The following is a 24,376-nucleotide window of genomic DNA, read 5'->3' on the forward strand; positions in this document are numbered from 1 at the left end:
AAAGGATGCAAACCAAGTGACTGACAATGAGTTACCTCCAGGGAGGGAAGCAGAGTAGAAGAGAAGTTGAAAGGCACACATATTTTACTCTGTGTACACCCATGTTTTGCATACTCATGTTTTTATGTAGAATGTGTAAAAAAAAAAAAAAAAAACCTTGTTAAAGTGTATAATCTATGTAATCTATGTTTTGTAAAACAAAACAAAACCCCTCACACGCACTTAGAACCTATACAGAGAGAAAAAAAACCCCAGGTTTTATAAGGTAAAATTTTTAAATATTAGCTCTTTTCAGAAAGCAGCAAAAATTAGAGACAAATGATAAAGTGAAGACTATATTTGTTATCTATGTTATGACAGGGGAGTTGCTGGTTACTATCTGTGTTCAGAGGTCCCCAAACCATACTCAGGTTCAGTGATGTTCTAGAAGTACTTACAGAACTCAGCAAAACTGTTATACTCCCAGTAAGATGAGTATTACAGTGAAAGGATGCAGATTAAAATCAGCAATGAAAAAAAAGCATGTAAGGCAGGGTCCAGGAGAGACCAGGTGCAAGCTTCCAGTTGTCCTCTCTCAATGGACTTGTGCAAGTAGTCCTTAATTCTCTGAGCAATGATGTGTGGCCATATGTATGCAGTACTGCCAACCAGGAAAGCTCATTCAAACCTTGGTGTCCAGAGTATTTACTGGAAGTTGGTCATATAAGCATGGCTGCCCATCCATTTTGCTGACCTCCAGTCTCCAGCTCCTCCAGTGGGCAAGCTGATACCACATGGTCCAAGATTCCCACCATAAATCCCATTGTTAGCATAAACTCTTTGACCTGTCCCAAGGCCTCAGGTAAACAGAGACAGTCTTAACAGATGGGATGTTTCAGGGGCTTATAGGTTATCTACCAGGAGCAAGGCCAGAGTCAAACCTTTCCTTGGAATATGCAGAGTTTGGACCATTCAGACCTGCTAATTTAGTCCTTTATTGCAGACTATGTAATAAAGGACTCTTACAAATCAATAAGAAAAAGACAATATGGTAGAAAAGTGGACAATTGACACAAAAGGGTAATTTATAAAAGAAAAAATATAAAAGTTAAAAATCCTACCTTATGGGCTTCCCTGGTGGCACAGTGGTTGAGAGTCCGCCTGCCGATGCAGAGGACATGAGTTCGTGCCCTGGCCCGGGAAGATCCCACATGCCGCAGAGCGGCTAGGCCCGTGAGCCATGGCCGCTGAGCCTGCGCGTCCAGAGCCTGTGCTCCGCAACAGGAGACACCACAACAGTGAGAGGCCGCGTACCGCAAAAAAAAAAAAAAAAAAAAAAAAATCCTACCTTACATGTTATCTAAGAATTGCATATTAAAGCAGTTAAATGCTATTTGTATATTACATTTAAAAAGAATAATACCTAACATTGGCTAATGGTCACTATCATATATTGCTGAATATGTAAAATGATACACCTTTTGCCTTCCTTTTTACCCAGCAGTTCCTCTGCTAGGAATTTATCCTAAGGAAATAGTCAGGCAAAATTATGCCAAAACTGTATAATGTTTGCTGTTGTCTGTAACAGCAGAGAAAGAAGGAGAGAGAGAGGCCTAAATGTCTATTAATAATAAACTTGTTAAATAAACTTTAGGTATCTCATGCAGTGGAATATACTATGAGCCTATTTTTTTAATGAATATTTAGATTTTTGTTTTCTACCATGAAGTGATGTATACAATATTATCAATTAAAATCCAGGTTTCAAAAAAGAAATAACATGCCATATTATAATGTGCATGAGTGTGTGTGTGTGTGTTTGTGAAGGAAAAGCCTGCAAGGCTATATCCCAAAAAAGTAATTGGTTATCTCTAGGTGATGACATTATAGGTGATTTTTTTTCTGCTTTTCTGTATTTACTAAAATTTTCATTTTAATATTTGTCAGAAAATAAAGTGAAGGCGTTTCCACAGTAGAGAAGGGGTGTGGAGAAAGATCTCTCTGGCTGCAGTGTGAAGAAAATGTTGGACTAAAGTCAAGGACCAGTTAGATGGGTGTGGCAGTAATCAAAGTGAGAGATGATACCTGAATAAAGGTAGTGGAAGTGAAGATGGAACACTCACTACGTGTTTAAGGAGGGAAATTTACCAGGATTTGACGTTTGATTGGGGAATGAGACTAAGGGAAAGAAAGAGAGGTCAGGAATGGCACTCAGGTTTCAGGTTTGGTAGCACTATTCCTTGAGACAGGGAATATGATAGAGTAAGAGTAATATGTAAAATATATAAATACCGCTAACTAAGTGCTAATATGATCTAAATATTTACAAATATTTAATCCCTTAAGCCTCACAACAAACCCACGAGGTAGGTGGGGATGTCCAGTAAGAGTGTATGTGGTTATATAGCTCAAAAAAGATGATCAGTGAAACCGTAGCAATGGGTGAAGCCACCTGAGAGTAAATAGACTACATTCAGCCCTTTGTATTTTCGGCTTCCACATTTATATATTCAACCAACTGCAGATGGAAAATATTTGGGGAAAAAATTCCAGAAAGTTCCAAATAGCAAAACTTGAATTTGCCGTGTGCAGGCAACTGTTTATGTAGCATTTATACTGTATTAGGTATTATAAGTAATGTCATCTAGAGGTGATTTAAAGTATACAGGAGGATATGTATAGTTTATATATAAATACTACACAGCATATTATAAAAGCATTTGAGCTTCCTCAGATCTTGGTATCTGCAGTGGATTCTGGAACCAGTCCCCCAGGGATACCAGGGGACGGCTGTAAAAATAGAAGAGAATGAATACAAACACTAACAAATAAACGTAACTGTAGTACAAATGAATGACATAACCTCACTGAAGGAAGTGGCAAAGAAAAGAACTGACCTAAGTAACTTTAGGAACCACTATCTTGACTGGATACTCTAAGGTTAAAGACAAAGAGAACTCTACATAAATGCTGTAATCAAGCTAGTAAATGTGTTTCTCACAAGGGTATGAGTTAGTAATTCTGAAACTACTTTGTGTGTATACCAGAATTGAACAAATAAGTAAATATATTGTAGATAATGAGAGCCAACAACTTTTCACTGTTGAAGAAAGAAGTTACCAATGAGAAAAGGAAGAAGACCAAAATGAGCCCTGTGGTATCGGATTGGAACCAGAGGTGTCAGTGTGAACTCATGGTATTTAATATATAGACAAACACAATAGAAGTATGTATATGTGTGGTTGATATGCATACATATATACTTCGTAGCTCAGTCTCCTGGAGGGCCTAGAAGCAATGATACACCAGTAGCAAGCAGCACACCTGCTACCCAGATTTTTGTGTCTAAACACTTTTCCAATAAATGGAACTAGGGCTCTTTGGAGAAGTGGCTGATTCCAGGGATGGTCAGGGAAAATACAAGAGCCTAGAACATCTTATGGTGCCAGGAAGTGTTCAAAATAGCTGAGCTGGTTAGAGTAACACAGGAGCCTCCTAATGGCCAAAGCTGGAACAGTTTGTATAATAAAATAATAATGTTTTGTATTTTAACTCATAGAATAAAACAAATATCCATAAATCCATACAGATATAAATAAATTAGAGCCCAGGAACAGCTTTTCCTTATGGAGAAATTCCAATTAATAATTAGTAGGAAAGAGGGAAGTAGAGAAATCACCATTAAGCAAACACCATATTAATAATTGTTGCAGTGGAGAAACCTGGTAAACACCACCTTAACCAGGTGATAATGGTCAATGTTACCATTCATAAGACATATCTACATCATAAGCCCATTCATATTATGCACTAAGAAAGACACAACATCACTTCTGTGTCATTCTTGCTAAAAATCTTAACTTTATTCCAACCCTGAGAAAACATCAGACAAACCCAAATTGAGGGACATTCTACAAAATAATTCATTAGTACTCTTCAAAAGTATCAAGCTCATGAAAGACAGAAAACCTGGGGAGCTGTTACAGATTGGAGGAGACTCAGGAAAAATAAAAACTAAATGCGACGTGGGATCCTGGATCAGAGAATATTAGTGGAAAAACTGGTGAAATTTGAATAATTTGAATTAATAATATTGTTAAATTCCTGGTATTGATCATTGTACCATGGTTACGTAAAATATTAATATTAGGACAAGTAGGGTAAATGGTATTTAAGAACTGAGTACTACTTTTGCAGCTTAACTGTAAGTCTAAAATTGGTTCAAAATAGAAAGTTAAAAAATAGGGCTTCCCTGATGGCGCAGTGGTTGAGAGTCCGCCTGCCGATGCAGGGGACACGGGTCCGTGCCGCGGAGTGGCTAGGCCTGTGAGCCATGGCCGCTGAGCCTGCGCGTCCTGAGCCTGTGCTCCACAACGGGAGAGGCCACAACAGTGGGAGGCCCGCGTACCGCAAAAAAATAAAAATAAAAATAACTTAAAAAAAATAAAAAATAGAAGAGCAAACACCAGAACCCTTTCATTTACTCAATGAGCAAATATTTGATACATATCTACTATGAATCACATACCGGACCTTGAAATTAGAATAGTTAAGCAAGACAGAACAGATTCATGCCTTCATGGAGGTTAACATCACACAGTAGTGAGGTATAAATAAAGATGGATAACTGTACAATAATTACAACAATAAAAAGTGCTACCTAAAGAAGGAAGGTGTGAACAAGGGGGCCTCACTTCGTCCGTGATGTCAAAATCTTACTTGATTTAAGCTGAGACCTGAAGGAAGCGTAGGTATTGCTAGGGGAGGAGGCGGGGGTGGATCCCACACATGGCACATTTAAACACCTAAAAGCAGGATGCTGTGTATGAACCCTCCAAAGCAAACAGCAGAGTGGCTTGAGAGGGAACAGGAAGCAGGTCGTAGGTTTCTTTATGGCTTTGTACTCCAGCCTAAGGAAGCTGCTGAAGAATTTCAAGTGAGGGACTGATAGAGTCAGGTTCAAATCTTTTAAAGGTCCCTTCACTTCAAGTGTGGAGAGGGCGAGAGTAGATTTTGGAAAATCCTAAGGAACAACAATATGTGAATGGTAGGCAGAGGAAAAGGGATTAGAACATAGCCCACTGAAGTAAAGCAAGACGCAGCTGTCAGCAGTACCAGATACCATCAGAGCTCAAGAAAGCAAGAAGTAATGAGGTCCATTGCATGAACTACAAAAGAGAGTTTGGTATTCTTGACCAGAGCAATTTCAGGGGAGTGCTGATGGCAGAACAGAAGCAAGATTACAGAGAATTGAAAAATAAATGGATAATGAGGAAGTAGAGACAAGTATCGACAATCCTTTGAAGAGTTGTAGCCTTGAATAAATAAAGAATGGTAGTTGCAAAGGGGTGTAAAAGCCAGTGAAAAATTTTCATGTTGGGAGAGACTTTAAATGATTTTAAATGATGATAGGAAGGAGTCAATAAAAGTGAAAGATAAAGTTGAAGATCTAGGAATGAGAAGATAGGTGCTAGGTTCGTGCCTGTAGGGAGGCTGGAGGGAACGGACTGATTCCAGGGAAGAAATAACTTTGTAATGCAAATTCTTGGGCCAATAATATCTCCAGAGGTGCTATTTCATGAGATCTAGGATAGGACCAGTGAGTCTGCTTTTCAACAAATACCATGATTCAAGTGATCTTCAGACCACACTTTGATAAACACTGCTCTTTTGTCTATTTTCCCTGCATCTATTAAACCACTACTCCTGCCTTCATTTTCTTCCCCATCTAGCCTAGAACCTAGGTCTCCCGATTCACGGTCTAGTGTTGTGTAAGGTAAGAAAGATTTCAGAAGTGGTTCAGCCCTGGAAGTGGGTGACTGAAGTAGAATGATGATGAAAATCATTGGGATTGAGGGTGTGAAGGAAACAAAAGGCTCTGATAGTTGTTCTGAGTTCTTGCTTGCATCAGAATCACTTGTGGAGCATTTAAAAAATATGTGGATGCCAGAATTCTTCTCGACAGATTCTGATTTAGTAGCTCTTGGGTAGAGCCTTGCCATGTGTGTGTGTATATATATATATATATATATATATATATATATGCATCTGGCCCTATATATATGCATCTGTAGTGTCATTTTAAATCTGGGCTGAGTCCAATGCACAGCCCAGATTGAGAACCACGGCATAGATTTTCTATGGGCAGTGAAGTTCACTCAGATTTTTGGAAGAGCTTGGGGTGAAAATGAAAACTGTTAAGCCAGAATCATCCTTCCTCTGAATTGACTATAATTCTAGTATTCTTTAAGCAGTCAAGGGAATTTGTTACTTTCCCAGCCATCATGGTTACTTGTTTGAAAAAGACTGGCAATTCTGCAGTCTCTCTCTCTGGAAAGCTCCACCTGTTTGTTGTATGAGAAATTGCACAGTTTGTGGGTCGGGAGTTGTTCTCTTTTTCTGTTCTTTCCAATATAGGAATTAAAAGGGAAATTATTAAAAGAAAGGGATCAGATTTTTTTTTAAGGAAAAGGGAGAAAACAAGTAGCAAAAAGGACTTTAGCGTATACTAGAAAGAGCCCAGGGCTGAATCAGAAGATCTAAGTGTTCTAGAACCAGCTCTTTCACTTAGCTCTGTGATTAGAGCTTCATTAAGCCAAGAATTCATTAAACTCAGAATCCTTCATTAAACCAAGGAACTGAGAACTAAATCAGCATTTCCAAAGGTGTATTTTAAGGAACCCTAGTCCCATCAGATGCCATAAAAAGTATTCTCAGGGGACTTCCCTGGTGGCACAGTGGTTGAGACTCTGCGCTCCCAATGCAGGGGGCAGGGGTTCAACCCCTGGTGAGGGAACTAGATCACATATGCATGCCGCAACTTAGAGTTCGCATGCCACAACTAAGGAGCCCACGAACTGCAACTAAGGAGCCCACCTGCCACAACTAAGACAGCGCAACCAAATAAATAAGTAAATAAATATTTTTTTAAAAAGTATTCTCGGGCTTCCCTGGTGGCGCAGTGGTTGAGAGTCTGCCTGCCGATGCAGGGGACGCGGGTTCGTGCCCCGGTCCGGGAGGATCCCACATGCCGCGGAGCGGCTGGGCCCGTGAGCTATGGCCGCTGAGCCTGCGCATCCAGAGCCTGTGCTGAGCAACAGGAGAGGCCACAACAGTGAGAGGCCCGCGTACCACAAAAAAAAAAAAAAAAAGTATTCTCAAACTAGCTATATTTGTATACAATGTATAATATATTTGAAATGTTCTTCATTGCCTTGGGTTCACACATATAAAGGAGAAACCCTGTCCACTAACATGGTTAGTGCTGTTTTCGTTGTTGTGAATAAATGGTTTTCAGGTGATTGGGTTTGAAACCTCAGGACATCCTTGTAGATTCTATCTGACTCTTCAGACCATAGGACCTTTTTAGAGCTTTTGCTTGGTAAAATAAGGACCTGGTTCTTAAAGTGCTTTAAAATTACTCTTGAAAGGTCTGCGTCTTAGTGAACTGGTTGTAAAATGTTAGAATCGTGCCATGTCTTGGCTTGAATGGCTTCCTTATCTAACAGGGCCACTCCATTGGAACTGCAGTTTTCTCTTTTTCTTCTCAGAAATGACTTCATTCTTCATTTCTATCAACAGTTTTTGAGAAAAGTTTTTCAGGTCAACTTTTGTGAGCAGAGAACAAGTGTATTCTCTCCTGATTATTAGCAGATCAGTACACTTCACTCTGTTGTTGGTATTGGTGAAACACCTGTTTTTTCTTCTTTCTGAGGAGAAAACTCTATCTGAAAGTCTGCCTCTGGGCAAGGACCACATGTTTTCTGTTCTGAGAAGAAGGTGGGAGAGGACTGAGGCTAAGTTTGTTGTAGTTGATGCATCTGTACATCTCTGCTCTTTGTAATCTGAGAAATTTTAAAAATGCTTTTTGCTTGTTTTAAAGAATTCCACATCCTACGGGGCTCTATCTTCATGAATGAATAGTTTGTATGTCTTTATAGACTCCCTAGGTCCCTAGGTGACTGACACTGCTGGATTTCTTCTGCTGACTCTGGTGCATCTCATTACAGTTGCTCAACCTGAAACTGCTCAACCAGGAGGCAGATTTGAATATCATAGTGAAGTCTGTACATGAAGGATTGATGCCTTTAGGGAGAAAAACGAATGTAATAGCCACTTTCAGGAAGCTCTGCATCTCAACTCTGCATGAACAAGGCAAGATTCTGAGAGTGGCTGCTCCTGGGAAGCAGAAGTCATTATCATGGATATCCACTGGCTCCTGACCCTCTCATGAGTTGAGGCACCTTTAATGCCTGGGAGTGGCTGTTTCCTATAAGGCACTGGGACAAATCAGCCTTCAGGGACTGACAAGGATACTGAAGCTGCTAGTACTGGTGTATCTCCTGACTGTCATACTAGAAGAGAACAAGGCTTTGGGGACATTACAACTTAAGAACTGCAAAGAGGTGTAGTCATCCTGGTGGAGGACTGAATCTAGGTACTCAAAAAGGAAAGCGAACATTCTGAAAAATGAAAAGAGTGAAATCTCATTTCTATATTAGAAGGGTCATCCTAAAGAGTCTGGAGTTTGAGGTTAGGGATGAGTTTATCCCCTTCAAGGGTAAGAATAGGCCCTTAACATATGTTCTCTGCATCACCTCATCTCAGTGGTTCTCATTTCCCACTTAGAATCACTTGGAGACTTCAGAATTTAAAATGCTGTTGCCCAGGATCACCCTAGACCATTAAATCCAAATCTCTGGGAATAGGGGCTAAGTGCTGGCATCTTTTAAAAATTCCCCAAGTGTGTAGCTAGGGCTGAAAACCAGTAAGCACCTTTGAGCTTCCCATATGTCACAACAAGTGGAGTTATACTACAGAGGAGAGAAAGTCCTGCATTATGTTCCTCAATGTGATAGAGGAACAAGAATGTCACAGTTAAGTCACCCAGCCTTTAGGCTTATGTCTTAGAGGGCTTCTCTCTAAGCCATTTGCCATCCTAATCCAAAACAAAAGGCCCAAGATTTAGGTTCAGCCTTAATGTCATACGTTGACAAGATTCTTCTTCTCTCTTTTTCCCAGTAATGCCTTCTCAGAATGCTGTACTTTCCCAGGAGGGAAACATGGAGAAGGAAATGAATGTTGGATCACAGATACAGCGGTCTCAGGTAAGTTCAGTTTTACTCTCCTCTGAAATGCTATTATAGTTCTCAGAATGCGGGCACTTTTATTTTTCAATTTTCAGAAGTACTAAGCCCCCAAAATCCAGAGCACTTGAGACTTTTGTGACAGATGCTGATCTCTACGGGATGTTTCCCACTCTCCTTATGTGCCCCTTTATAGGTCTTCTCTCCTTCAGCATTTTTACCAGATCATGGACTCATGTCTGAGCTAGATGTTGTAAAGGTAACACAAGAAGCCATAGACTGTGTTTTAATCACCCTTCCCTTAAATAGCTCACTAGAATTCAAACAACATTTGCCACTCTGTCTGCAAACAATGAATGATGCCCAAGTCACTGTGACTGCATGAAGGTAACAGGACTGTTAATGTACCTGAGAACATCTGCTGCCACAAGTTAATATTTATCAAGAATCTGTTGTATCTCTTCCAAAACCTGTTTAAACCAGTTGTTACAATTTGATTAAGTATGATGTAAACCTCTATGAGGTATAAGTATGATAAGTTGTTTCTATGAAAACTAGTTGAATGCTTTGGAAAGACTCAGTAAATGCCAGTCACCTTTTAAAATATTGCTGTCAAATTAGGTGTGAGCAAAACTGTAAAACATTGAAGGAAAATCCTAAAACTCTCAGGGTTCTATACCAGTATTATTTCCTAAGAGTCATTTGCTTGTTTTGATTTAATGAAACAGAAAGTGATACATTTTGGATATGGGCACTCAATCATTAAAATCATTCTCATATCAAAAGATAAGGGAATAAATGTACACTTATGTATTTTAAATTTAAATGTTTAAACCTTTGAGATATTGTTTATGGAACCCCACTTTAACTAGCTGGTACATACCAGATACCAGTCTCGATTGCTTCAGAAAGGAGGATTTCTGTTGTTCCATGTTGTTATGAGATAATCATTATCCACAGGTAGCAAACTCATTGGAGGAGATTTTTTAAAGCCTACATCACACAATTAATATTCAGAAAAGTGTAATGTTAGGTTCTTCTCTGAATGTCAAAGACAACAAATACAGCAGGTGCTCAGAGAGGAGAGAAGTCCAATTAAGACTGGAGTGGCGGGGCCTTCCCTGGTAATCTGAGAGATCCGCCTGCCAGTGCAGGGGACATGGGTTCGAGCCCTGGTCCGGGAAGATCTCACATGCTGCGGAGCAGCTAAGCCCATGCGCCACAACGACTGAGCCTGTGCTCTAGAGCCCACGAGCCACAACTACTGAGCCCACGTGCCACAACTACTGAAGCCCACACGCCTAGAGCCTGTGCTCCCCAACAAGAGAAGCCACTGCAATGAGAAGCCCACACACCGCAACGAAGAGTGGCCCCCGCTCGCCACAACTAGAGAAAGCCCGCGCGCAGCAATGAAGACCCAACGCAGCCATAAATAAATAAATAAGACTGGAGGGGGCCAGGACTTCCCTGGTGGTCCAGTGGTAAAGAATCCGCCTTCCAATGCAGGGGGTCGCAGCTTCAATCCCTGGCCAGGGAACTAAGATACTACATGCCGCAGGGCAGCTAAGCCCACACACCACAATTACTGAGCCCCCGGGTGCCTCAACTAGAGAGCCCGCATACCACAAACTACAGAGCCCCTGCGCCCTGGAGCCCACGTGCCACAACTAGAGGAAGAAAACCTGCACGCCACAACTAGAGAGGAGCCTGCACACTGCAACTAGAGAGAAGCCCGCATGCCGCAATGAAGAGCCTACGCACCACAACTAAGACCTGACGCAGCCAAAAAAATAAAAATAAATTTAAAAAAAAGAAAGGGCAAAAAAAGAATGGAGGGGCGAGGAAAGACTTCATGAGGAAAGGAGAGTTTGAATTTGTGCTGATATCAGGTAGTATTTGGACGTTAGAGAAGACAGGAAATAGAACTTGAGCAAGAGCAGGGACCATAAGGAGACTGTCTGCTGAGCTTTAGCATTTATTTGGTACATCAGTGCTTTGGGTTGCAAGGAATAGATTCATTCAGTTTACTCTTAATTGTAAGGCTCCCCACAGACAGGGATAGAAAGACATTGAGAACTAAGGTAGCGTATCTGTTTCTTGGCATTCTAGCCAGAGGAGTTTGCTTTAATTTTCCAGAACCATTTACTTTGTTCAGAAGAAAGATGATTCATTCATTCAATAAGTATTTTTTGAGCAGTTGCTATGTGCCAGAAATTGTGCTTGGCATCAGAACTACATCAGTGAGCAAAACAGACATGGTCCTAAACCCAAGTTGTTTAGCAGAGACAGACATTCAGCAGATATATTAAGGAATTGCAAATTGAGATGTTTATTATACATAATAAGAATAAGGCATTGTGAATATGCATTAGGGAATCAGGGAAGAACTTTCTGGGGAAGCAAAATTTAAGGTGGGATGTGAAGGAGAATATAGGAGTTATAAAAAGTAAGTAGACCATCTCTACAACCTCATAGCAACATCTGTTCACAGGTTGCAAGCCAGTTGAACTGCTGTATATCTGGACACCAGGACACTGGAAAGAATAAGAGATTTGTATCTGCTTATATTTACACGAAGAAACTCTAGAAGAATACATAAAATACTGATAATAGCGATTATCTGTGGGAATGGAGGTGGGGACCAGGTCAATTGTACCAGGAATGTGAGACCTTTTTTGAACCGTATAAATACACCTGTTCAAAAATATTTTAGGGCTTCCCTGGCGGTGCAAGCGTTAAGAATCCGCCTGCCGATGCAGGGGACAGGGCTTTGAGCCCTGGTCCGGGAAGATCCCACATGCCGCAGAGCAGCTAAGCCCATGCGCCACAACTACTGAGCCTGCGCTCTAGAGCCCGCGAGCCACAACTACTGAGCCCACATGCCACAACTACTGAAGTCCACGCACCTAGAGCCCATGCTCCGCAACGAGAGAAGCCACCACAGTGAGAAGCCCGTGCACCGCAACAAAGAGTAGCCTCTGCTCGTTGCAACTAGAGAAAGACTGCGTGCAGCAACGAAGACCCAACACAGCCATAAATAAATAAATAAATAAAATAAATTTATTTAAAAAAATTTTTAAATTATGAACAGTGTACCAGAGAAAACTGAATTGGATATAATGAAGCTTGATGACAGCTTCTGAGGTCAATAAAAAAGCAGATTTGGAAAAAAAAAAAAGTAAATGGAAAAGAGCATTTTAGGCATGTGCTAAACATCATGTACAAAAACTATGGGTATATTTGAGAAATCAAAAGAAGGCCACTGTTGTTGGATGGACGGAGAGGGGGACTTGGAATAAGCTTGGAGAAGTATGCAGGGGCTACGTATACAGGGCTTTATGACCATGATAAGAAGTTCAGTTTTTATTCTAAGTGCAGTGGAAAGCCTTTGAGAGAATTTAAGCAAGGTAATAACATAATAAGTAACTGAATTCTACTTTAAACATCACCCTGGTGCATGCTAGATAGTAAGTGCATTTGTGAAAGGCAAGAAAGGAAAGGGGAGAGATCCCTTAGGAAGCTACTGCAGTATTCTAGATGATAGAAAGTAATACCTTAAAATTAGAAGATGGAGAAAAATAGGTGGACTTGAGTGCTTTGCTCTGGGAAACAGCTGAGATTAGTGAGAGGGATAAAGACAAAGGAAGAAAAAAGATGACTTCAAAAAATGTAGCCCACATAGAGAATGGACTTGAGGACACGGGGAGGGGGAAGGGTAAGCTGGGACGAAGTGAGAGAGTGGCATGGACATATACACACTACCAAATGTAAAATAGATAGCTAGTGGGAAGCAGCTGCATAGCACAGGGAGATCAGCTCGGTGCTTTGTGACCACCTAGAGGGGTGGGATAGGGAGGGTGGGAGGGAGATGCAAGAGGGAGGAGACACAGGGATATATGTATGTGTATAGCTGATTCACTTTGTTATAAAGCAGAAACTAACACACCATTGTAAAGCAATTATACTCCAATAAAGATGTTAAAAAAAAAAAAAAGATGTAGCCCAGGAAATAGCAGGATAATGGTAGATCAGACCATGTCACTCCTGTGCTCAAAACGCATGGCTCCCATTTCACTCATAGTAAAAGCCAAAGTCCTTATGATGGCCTAAACAGTCCTACAGAATCCGGACCTGCTACCTCTCTGACTTCATCGTTTACTTCTCCTCCTTGCTCATTCCACTCTATCTACCCTGGCCTCATTCATCTTCCTTGATCATGCCACAAACACTCTTGCCTTTGTACTGTTAACTTTTCAAGTCTTTTCTCCATTGTCACCTCTTCAATTATATCTTTCCTGACCACCTTTATAAAATTGCAACTGCCTCACCTCAACATTCTCAAACACTCTTCCTCTACTCTTCTTTTATCTTCTAACACACTATGTAATTTACCTAGTTATCATGTTTATCTTCTACTTCCTCTGCTAGAGTTTCATAAAGGAAGAGAATTTTAGTCTCTTGTTCACTAGTATATCTCAAGCCCTATAGTTGGCATGTAGGAAGCACTGAATAAATATCTGTTGAACAAATAGGAATTTAGCATATAATATAGGTCACATCTCAAACCAGTGGTGAAAAGATGGTTTATTCAATAATTGATGGTATTTCTGTGGAGCCACCTGGAAAAAGGTAAAGTTGAATCCATACCCCATACTTTACATCAGAATAGTCTTCAAATTGATCAAATATTTAAATGTGAAAAATTAAGCCATAGAAGTTACACAAGAATAAAATGGGAGAATTCCTTTATAGTGTTCACTGAGTAAAGACTTTCTAATTACAACTGAGAATCCAGAAGCCATAAAAGAAAAAATTGATGGGTTCAACTCTTTAAAAATACCCAAAAATCTGTATGAGAAAAGAAAACTGTAAGCAAAGTAAAAAGACATGTCAAATTCGGAAAAATATTTTTGCTACTCAAATTGTAGTGGGGTAATCTTTCTAATAATAATAGTAGTCGTTATAATAATAATAAAACACTCCTCTAAATCAGGTAAGAGATTAGGAGTCCGATTGAAAAACAACATAAAAAGACAATTCACAGGAAAGAAAATTCAAATGCATCTTAAACACAGGAAAAATGTTTATCTGTACTCATAAGAAGAGGAAATTTAAATTAAAACTAGAGAAAGCTTGACATTTTATCACCAAGCTTTGTATTTCCTACGGGGTTGATATTTTCCACAAGCTTGATAACATACTCTCTTGGCAAAGCTTTGGGAAAACAGACACTCTCTTACATTGCTAATGTGAGTGTGCGGCAGATTGCATTTCCAGAAAAATGACCAAATATATCTGCCATCCAAAGTGCTTTCTATACAATGACTTTGACATTCATCCCATCAAGAGACATCGATGTCAGTGTTCCCTCCATTGAATCTGTGCAAGCTTGTGACCAGTAGAAGTGAAACTATGTGGCTTTCAAGGCAGGTCATAAGAGGCAGTAAGACTTCTGCTTCATTCTCTCATGATGCTTGGTCTAAATCCAGCCACCTTGCCACACACACACACACAAATCCAAACAGCTCATGGAGAAACCTACATGGAGAGGAACCAAGGCCCACAGACCTGGCGGAGCTCTCAGCTGAGAGCCAGTACCAACTTGCCAGCCATGTGAGTGAGCCATCTTGAAAGTAGACTCTCCAAACTACAGTCACGCCCTCCCAGCTGATGCCATGTAGATCAGAGGCAAGCTGTCCTCACTAAGTTATGCCCAGATTACAGATTTGTGAGCAAAATCAATGACAGTTGCTGTTTTAATCCCCCAAGTTTTGAGATGGTTTATTATGCAGCGATAGATAAATAACTGGTACAGATTTTGTTACCTGGAAGTGGTGTGCTACCAAAACAAACATAGAATATGTGGCATCAGCTTTGCAGCAGAGCCAGTTGAACAAAGGGCAGAAGATGGAAAGGAAAAGATTATTAGTAGAATCATAACAGCCTCAAGGAGAGTTAGTGGAGGCCTATGGGACCTTTCACGAGGCTTAAAGGATAATAAGGAAAATCTTACTATGAGCTGGAGGAAAGGGGAAGCTTGAAGAGGAATTTTGGTCAACACTGTCACCTTCAGTAACAAGGAAAATAGGAAATATACTTAATGGACTCAACGATCTACTTGAGATTTACAGGTAGAAGATTGAAAGTGCCAACTGGCAGCTTCTGGCTGCCTAAAGTAAAATGCTAGAGGAAAAAGAAGATAAAAAAAGAAATATACAGGAACCAGACATGAAAATATGCTCAACATTGCTAGTCACCAGTGAAATGCAAATCAAAACCACAATGAGATATCACCTCACACTTGTCAGAATGGCTGCCATCAAAAAGAACACAAATAACAAATTTTGGCAAGGATGTGGAGAAAAGGGAACCCTCATACAGTGTTGGTGGGAATGTAAATTGGTGCAGCCACTGTGGAAAACAGTATGGAGGTCTCTCAAAAAAACTAAAAATAGAACTACCACATGACCCGGCAATCTAAAACACTAATTTGAAAAGATACATGCACCCCAGTGATCAGAGTGGCATTTACAATTGCCAAGATGTGGAAGCAACCTCAGTGTCCATCAACAGATGAATGGATAAAGATGTGGTATATATATACACAACAAAATACTACTCGGTCATAAAAAGGAATGAAATTTTGCCATTTGCAGCAACATGGATGAACTTGGAGGGCATTATGCTAAATGACATAAGTCAGAGAAAGACAAATACTGTATGATATCACTTACACGTGAAATCTAAAAAACACAACAAACTAGTGAATAAAACAAAAAAAGCTGACTTGCAGATATAGAGAACAAACTATTGGGGAGAGGGAAGCAGAGAGGGGCAATACAATTGGTAGGGGATTAAGAGGTATAAGCTATTATGTATAAAATAAGCTACAAGGATATACAACACAGGGAATATAGCCAGTATTTTATAACTATAAATGGAGTATAACCTTTAAATTTGTGAATCACTATACTCTATACCTGTAGCATATAATATTGTACATCAACAATATTTAAATTTTTAAAAAATAAATATAAAGGAACCAGGAATTACTGAGCTTGAAAATAAAACTATTTGTCATTCACATCTCTCAACACGTGCCCAGCTCAGCTACATTTTAGAATTGCTATGAATTGCTGTGTACTTGAATGGGAGTGTCTCTAGTGGTTATTTCTATGCCTTTCCCACCACTTCGAGTTTGTGAAGGGTAGAGGGTGGGGGCCAGATAACTACTTCTTTAGCTCACAGAAGGAAAAATAGGGAGAAAGCTTTCAAGGAACTGTACGTGAGGAACTGTGCTCAAAGATCCTCATCTGCATGTGGACCTGATACAGGTGACAAGATCCTGGACTTCACACTGACGCTCTAACGGGGTGAAACATGGGAGTCTTGAGGAAGATGAGTGTATTTTGCATGTAGGAGGGATGTGAATGTTTACATTCAGAGGGTAGACAGTAGCAGATTGTATTTTCTGAAAATGGCACAATTTCTCCCATTCCATAGGCTCCTCATATACTATGATTTAAATCCTCTTCTATCAAGAGATGTGGGAGTGTGTTACTTCCCCTTGGATCTGGGCAGGCCTGTGACTGTGGTGGAACTGAAGCTATGTGACTCTCTTTCTTTTTTTTTAAATTTTTATTGGAGTCTAGTTGATTTACAATGTTGTGTTAGTTTCTGCTGTGCAGCAAAGTGAATCAGTTATACATATACATATATCACCTCTTTTTTTAGTGAAGCTATGTGACTCTTGAGGCTGGATGATGAAAGCTGGTTCTCTTGGGAGTTTTGCATTTGGGGTCCAGCTACCATGCCGTGAGGAAGCCCAAGCAGCCTGTGGAGAGGCCCGTATGGAGAGAACCTGAGGCCCCTGGTTGAGCTCACAGCTGACAGCCAGCACCAACTTGCCAGCCACATGAATGAGCCTCTTAAAAGTGAATCCTACAGCCCAAAGTTGAGCCGCCCCAGCTGAAACAAAATGGAACAAAGATGAGCTAGTCTCACTGAGTCCTGCGCATGTTACAGATTCTGTGAGCAAAATAAATGATTGTTGTTGTTTTGAGCCACTAAATTTGGGGGTGGATTGTTATACAGCAATAGATAATTACAGAACTGATACAACCCCTGTGGAGGTCAGTTTGACAATATATATCAAAATTGCAGATTCATATGCTCTTTTGGATTCTAGAGGTAGACTTACATGCAATTGCAGAATAATATACATAAAAGATAATTCATTACAGCATGATTTGTAGTAGCAAGAGAGTAGAAAGCAGCTAAAATGTCTGTTAATAGACTAGTTAAATAAATTGTGGAACATTCACACTGTCCCATCCCGCTATAAAAAAGAATGAGGAAGATATCTATGAATTGATGTGGAGGGATTTCCAGGATAAGCTGTTCAGTGAAAAAATATCAAAGTGCAAAAGAGTATTTGTAAAATGCTACTTTTGTGTAAGAAAGAAGAGGAAATAAAAATATGCATATAGGGCTTCCCTGGTGGCGCAGTCGTTGAGAGTCTGCCTGCCGATGCAGGGGACACGGGTTCATGCCCCGGTCCGGGAAGATCCCACATGCCGTGGAGCGGCTGGGCCCGTGAGCCATGGCCGCTGAGCCTGCGCGTGCGGAGCCTACGCTCCGCAATGGGAGAGGCCACAACAGTGAGAGGCTCGCGTACCGAAAAAAAAAAAATGCATATAGGGACTTCCCTGGTTGTGCACTGGATAAACTCTGCACTCCCAATGCAGGGCGCCCAGGTTTGATCCCTGGTCAGGCAACTCGATCCCATATGTATGCTGCAACTAAGAGTTCACGTGCCACAACTAAGGAGCCCGTGAGCCACAACTAAGGAGCCCACCTGCTGCAACTAAGACCCGGCAAAAACAAATTAATATTTTAAAAATATGCATATAGATCTATTTGCTTGTTTGAGCAAAAAGAGACATTGGAAGGGTAAACTTGAGTCTAATGAGTTTGGTTACTTGTAGGGCTTATATGGGACTGGGGTGAAAAAGAGGGAATGGAGTGGGGTGGTATGGGAGGAGGGCTTAAAATTGAATACAAACAGAAACAATTGAACCAAACTGTACTTCAAATTACTGATATATCCACACTGAAAAGGAGTTAACTTTTGAACCTAAATAGTTATGTATACTCTATGTCCTCAGGCTAAAAGCAAAACAGTTCTAAACAGTGAACTCTCATTTGTAAGCTTGTTTTGCACTGAGGCACGTGTTAGCAATACTGAAACCACTTTCTTTACATTCTAGGATTGAGCAAATAAGCAAATTCACTGTGCATAATAGGAGCCAGGTTTCTCATGGTCAGAGAAGGGAATTACAGATATGAAAAGAGAGGCGGATGGAATGAACCTTGCCATGTTGGATTAGAATTAGAGGTGTCAGTGTGGACTCATGGGTTTTAATACATATAACTAAATACAGAATTGGGTTTGGAGTTGTGTGTGTATACATACATCATTATGTATATTCCTCTCTTTCCCAGGTGCGACCCCTGAGAGGGCCTAGAAGCGGTAATACTCCAGCAGCATTGGACACATCTAGTGCCCAGATATTGGTGTCCAAGTGCCATTCTCCATTAAAAGGAACCAGACATAGCCACTCAATATTTGACCAACAGAGCAGAACATGACAGACTGTGACCCTGTAGATCTTCTAATGGGAAGCAGAGCTGCTCAGTATTTGACCATTAGAAGGAATCAGGGATCCTTTGAGAAATGGCTGATTCCAGGTTTGGAGCAGGAAAAGCACAACATGAGCCTTGAAAGAACATCTTTCTATCCCAAAAAGTAAAGTACTCAAAGAATGATAGGTACATTTCAAAAGAACAAAGAAGCGAGTTTGAAGGGGCTGCTTCTGGCTAAATCTAGGACCATCTGAGCATTTTTAAAATAGTGATAGTAAATGATTATAACTTAAAGAATAAAATAAGTAAGTAAATCCACCTCATATAAATTAATGAATAAATAGGAAGGGAAACTTCTTCAGCACAGTAGAAAGCCAACTAATAATATACAAAGAGTGTTGGCATTAGAAAAGCACCATGAAAATTACAGTTGGTTCAGGCAAGAATTATCAGTGAAAGCCAAAATGAGTGGGTGAAAGTTTGAGGAGGAACAAAGTATCTCCCCCACAAGAAACTTAGTAATTACAGAATTCAATAGTAATCTTCCAAGGGAAATTACTGGTAGGTAACCACCTTAACCAAATTATCAAAGTTAACATTGCCAGTAATGGAACTAGTCAACAATGCGTACAATTCACTGAGAAGAACCCAGCATCGCTCCTGAACTATTCCTGCCATAAATGCATAGTGTGAATCTGCTCATGATGAGACATTAGACAAGCCCCAATTGAGGTTTATTCTACAAAATAACTAGCCTGTGTTTTCAAAATGTCAGTGTTAGGAAATACAAAGAAGGGCTGGGGAACTGCTGCAGATTCAAGGAGACAAAAGATACAAGAAATCAAAAATCTTGATTTTTGTTATAAAGGACATTATTAGGACATTTAGTGAAATCTGAATAAGTATATAGCTTAGACAACAGCACTGTATCGATGTTAATTTACTGATTTTGATTATCCTGTTGTTACGTAAGATAATTCCTTGTATTTAGGAAATAAACAAATTTTTTAGGGGTAAAGGGGCATCACCTCTGCAACTTAACTCTTTTTTTTAATAAATTTATTTATTTTTATTTATTTATTTTTGGCTGCGTTGGGTCTTTGTTTCTGCTCGCAGGCTTTCTCTAGTTGCCGCGAGCGGGGGCTACTCTTCGTTGCGGTGCGCCAGCTTCTCATTGGGTGGCTTCTCTTGTTGCGGAGCACGGGCTCTAGGAGCACGGGCTTTAGTAGTTGTGGCACGCAGGCTCAGTAGTTGTGGCTCACGGGCTCTAGAGCACAGGCTCAGTTAGTTGTGGCGCACGGGCTTAGTTGCTCCGCAGCATGTGGGAATCTTCCCAGACCAGGGCTCAAACCTGTGTCCCCTGCATTGGCAGGCGGATTCTTAACCACTGCGCCACCAGGGAAGTCCCTCTGCAACTTACTCTTAAACAGTCCAGGAAAATTATAGAAAGAGAAAGGGAGAGGATGGGCTTTTTCTTTTACTGATCCCAACATGCATCACGTGCCTTCTACTCTCAACCTATTTGCCCTTGTTGCCTTTTTTTTTTTTTTTTCTTTTTAAACACACTGGAATATTCTCTCTCCTCTTCTGTCTAAAGCTTAAAAATCTGTTAAGGTTGTACACATGATCCACCAACTTGATACCTACTTTCACTATTTCAACATATCCTGAATTCTTTCAATTCTGAAATCTTAATAGCATGAATTTTCCATGTAGCTTTTTAATTGTTTAGATGATACGAGAGAGTTTCCTCTGCAGCAGGTTGTAAAAAGCCTAAAAGCAAGCATTATTTCATGCATGTTTTTAAACCTGTCTTGAAAGATGATAGAAGATAGAATTGTTGCTTCCAAAATTTTGACCTGGATTACTCAGAGCCCTGAAGACTTGCAGCACAACTCTTTAGACATCCTAACCTTTGTCTACTGCAGCACCTTTGCCTCTTCCCCTAAGGGCCCCTGTAAAAAAAAGTTTTCTGGCTGAGCAAGGATGTACTTGGTGTTTCAGGAATCACTGACATTCCAGGATGTGGCTGTGGAATTCACCAGAGAGGAGTGGGACCAGCTATACCCTGCTCAGAAGAACCTCTACCGAGACGTGATGCTGGAGAACTATAGCAACCTGGTTGCACTGGGTAAGGATGGCATCCCTGTAAGACTGGAACTCATTCTACATGGGTTTCTTTCCTTTAGTAGTGAAAACCTTCGAAGCTTTTGTGTATATAGTTCAGGCCAGGATGGAAGAATGCTAATCAGTTTTGGAGACAGAGACCTCTGTTTTTTGCTTTCTTCTCAGGTAAAAGGTCCTGATTTTGAGATGGGTAGCTTTAGTTTGCTGCCTCTGAAGCCTCCCCTTTCCAAATCCGGAGGCCCTATAGATTAAACAGGTTGGAAATGAGTTCTGAGAGAGATTTTTGTTCCCAGTATAAAATTCTAAGATACACATTTTTTCCCATGAATAGGGCATGAACTTTATAAGCCGGAGGTGATCACTCAGTTGGAGCAGGAGGAGCAGTGGATGATGGAGAGAGACAGCCCACCAGACACTCATCCAGGTGAGAAGCAAGCATTTGGGTGTTTGCACCTCAGTGAAGGAAAATAGTCGCTTTTGAAATACTTAACTGAGTGTGTTACAAACATCTGCCTCTGGGATTTAAAGAGGCATGCTTCTTAAAAATTCAGTTCATATTTGACATTTTTCCAAAGTGGAAATGACTCTCTTACTTTTTTTCTGATTAAACAGATAATATATACTTATTATTTTAAAAACTTACACAACACAAATTTATTTTGAAGGTGTTAGTTTGGATGTCCATAAATACCTTGATGTTGCAAATCTCCATGACGCATTTTCTTTCTCTCTTTATTCATACATCCTCTCGGTATTCTTTAAATCTTTTTCTTCTCCATATCAAAAATCCTCTGCCATTTTTACCCATTTTTCGTTCTTTTGTTTTTCTTTTTATTATCAAACACGTTAAACTTGTCTAAAACCCATAGCCTCAGTTCTAATTCTCTAGCTCACCTTTGTGATGTGACAAAGGTGTACTACCAGTGTTACTAAAATTGTTTTCTTGGAGATTACCCCTGACTTCCTTCCAGTCAAATCCAGTGACTAAAAAACCACAGTTATTGTCTCCTATGATTGTGTTGCATTTAACTGTGCTGACTTGACTTTCTTGAAAGTACACTCTGGCTTGTGATACACACCATTCTTGCCTCTTCTGGCCTCTCCCCTGTCTCTCTATCTGCTCCTTTAAATACCCTCTTTCCCTCCTTATTCTTCTAAAGGCATATATTCTTATGGACTTGGTGTTCACTCTGTAGTATCATGCTTTTAAGTGGCCTTTCTATGTTCATTTTCCCATTTCTACATTTCTAGCCTCAGTATTTCACCCACATTCTCTTCCCAGATTTTAGATTATATTTGTGTTTATGAATGTCATGCTATCATTTTTTTTTTTTTTTGGCTTCATTGGATCTTCGTTGCTGCGCACGGGCTTTCTCTAGTTGCAGTGAGTGGGGGCTACTCTTCGTTGCAGTGCGCGGGCTTCTCATTGCGGTGGCTTCTCTTGTTGTGGAGCACGGGCTCTAGGCACGTGGGCTTCAGTAGTTGAGGTGCACGGGCTCAGTAGTTGTGGCTCGCAGGCTCTAGAGCACAGGCTTCAGTAGTTGTGGTGCATGGGTTTAGTTGCTCCGTGACATGTGGGATCTTCCCGGACCAGGGCTCGAACCTGTGTCCCCTGCATTGGCAGGCGGATTCTTAACCACTGCGCCACCAGGGAAGCCCCTGTATAATGCTTGATGAGGGTGTTCATCCTTAGCATTGCCCACCCTCCTCTTAAGGGCAGTTGCAGTCATGTCTACTAACATAGGGGCTCGGGTTAGGTGAGGAGCTGGAGCAAAGAGACTAGAGTTTGTTTTTCAAAACTGCTTTAAAGCCCAAGATAATCATTGTCTCCATCTGGAGTCTAGACCCTGTCCCCTGGCGTCTTGCTGGGTGGCAACCCTTTGGTTGAATATCTGATGTGCCTTGAGGGTGTCTACCATGGGGGAGCAGTGCCTGTACATTTCATGCACTATCACTCCTCCTGGTATGTTGATCAGGCTGCCCTGTTTCCAGGGATAAATGAAAGTTCTGGAAGATAGGCCTTAGGCAGTGAATGCCCTGAAATCTACTCCTAGGCTGTAGGAGCCTAGAGCACCACACTTACCTGTGGTGCCAGGAGCCAGGTCAGCAGCCTGTGGATTTTGATGCTAAGAGAATAGAAAAGACAGTGTTCTGAGCTCCAGCCAATTATTCCAACCGTTTTAGAGCCAAAGTTCCTGAGCAGACAAAAGCATTTTATCTGAAAATAAAGTGGTCCAGTTGATAATTCGGTTGAAATGATAAACTGGTTTAAAATAAATCCTTTAAATCACATTTTTTCCACCTATAATTTAATTCTTGACCAGAGTAAGTTTATTTTCTGACTTGGACTTTTTTTTCTTTTTAAAATTTCTATTGCATGTTCAGCCAACTAACTCATCATTTGTGATAAGAATAAGCCCGAAGTAACCTAAATGTGAATTGACTTTGGCACATCCATAAAATTGGATATTTTACAGTCCTTTAAAAATTATGTAGAAATGTATTTGATGACATGGAAGTGTGTTCATGCTATGCAATAATGTAAGAAAGCAAAATAAAAAACAGTATTATGGTATAATTCTATTTTATTTTCCCAGGACAGTTGCTGGCATAATTATTTATTAATGTTGCCTCTTTTGCTGTCAAGTGTCCTTGACCATAAGCATATGTGCCAGCTTCAAGGGGACCACTCGTACAGCTTTGTATATACCTCCCCTGCGGGTAGAAGACCAGGACTAGTGCATGATTCACATCTGAGAAGGCTAAAGCAGTACAAGGCCTGAGAACAGCTGACTCTGACTAAGGAAATGGCTTTGATGGGTGAGCCAGGAGAAGCTGCTGAGTTAGGATCAGTCTGCGCTACCCAAGTTTTGTTGGGACAAGGTATTATGAGTGTTTTCATGAGTCAGCCAACATGATCTCGTCCAATAGGGTTCATTCATGCCCTAAGGCTGGTCCCAAGGGATTACCCAAAATTGAAATATATCTATCCTAGATCACGGAAATGACTGGAGAGAGAGGGGTCTAGCTAGAACCTTCCAAGAGTCATAAAAGTTCCCAAAAGTGAGTCTGTTTTAAACATCCACCAAGCTGAGAATGTGAAGCTACTGTACAAAAACTGGCCTATCTCTTGATCTCTCTTCCCTCCACACAGCTGCTACCCTCCAACTCTTGTTAGAAGGGAATTAAACAAGAGTTAGTGAGTGAAGGAAGAGGTGTATAGGGAAATAGTTAAGGGGAGAAATAAGCAGAGTAGAAGCAGGGAAAAGACTAGCAGGGAAGGAGTAGGGGGGGGAGAGCCAGGGAGAGAGAAGGAGGAATATTGACTCTGTAACAGCCCAAGGAAGGGGAGAGGGATTAATTTTGAAGTTTTGAATACTATACATGACTGAACACTTTAATTACTGAATAGAGACTGTTTGCAACGTTATGTAAGAGTAGGAGTATCTGTTACCTAATAATTAAAGGAAGAGCATGGGTCCTGCCCAAATCTTCATACAGAAGCAGAGGAAAAATACCCCCACTAAATAAAGTTTAAA

At 40.6% G+C, this 24,376-nt stretch overlaps 2 protein-coding genes across 4 annotated transcripts in view; one reads left to right on the forward strand and one right to left on the reverse strand.

Moving 5' to 3' along the window:
- SEPTIN14 (septin 14) overlaps positions 1-24,376 on the reverse strand; it is an 81,485-nt gene that overhangs the window by 43,780 nt on the left and 13,329 nt on the right. The gene's annotated exons all lie outside the window — the stretch shown is intronic.
- ZNF713 (zinc finger protein 713) overlaps positions 1-24,376 on the forward strand; it is a 32,337-nt gene that overhangs the window by 1,976 nt on the left and 5,985 nt on the right. Inside the window, exons 2-6 of one of the 2 annotated variants that reach the window (XM_079945700.1) lie at positions 7,989-8,416; positions 9,001-9,086; positions 16,800-17,095; positions 20,715-20,841; positions 21,169-21,261. In XM_079945700.1, the coding sequence (XP_079801826.1) occupies positions 20,808-20,841; positions 21,169-21,261 (127 nt within the window). In that variant the 5' untranslated portion in view covers positions 7,989-8,416; positions 9,001-9,086; positions 16,800-17,095; positions 20,715-20,807. The remainder of the gene's footprint in view (positions 1-7,988; positions 8,417-9,000; positions 9,087-16,799; positions 17,096-20,714; positions 20,842-21,168; positions 21,262-24,376) is intronic. The other variant, XM_079945699.1, reaches the window with a different exon arrangement.

This window comes from Stenella coeruleoalba, assembly GCF_951394435.1.
Source record: "Stenella coeruleoalba genome assembly, chromosome: 15".
Lineage (NCBI taxonomy): Eukaryota > Metazoa > Chordata > Mammalia > Artiodactyla > Delphinidae > Stenella > Stenella coeruleoalba.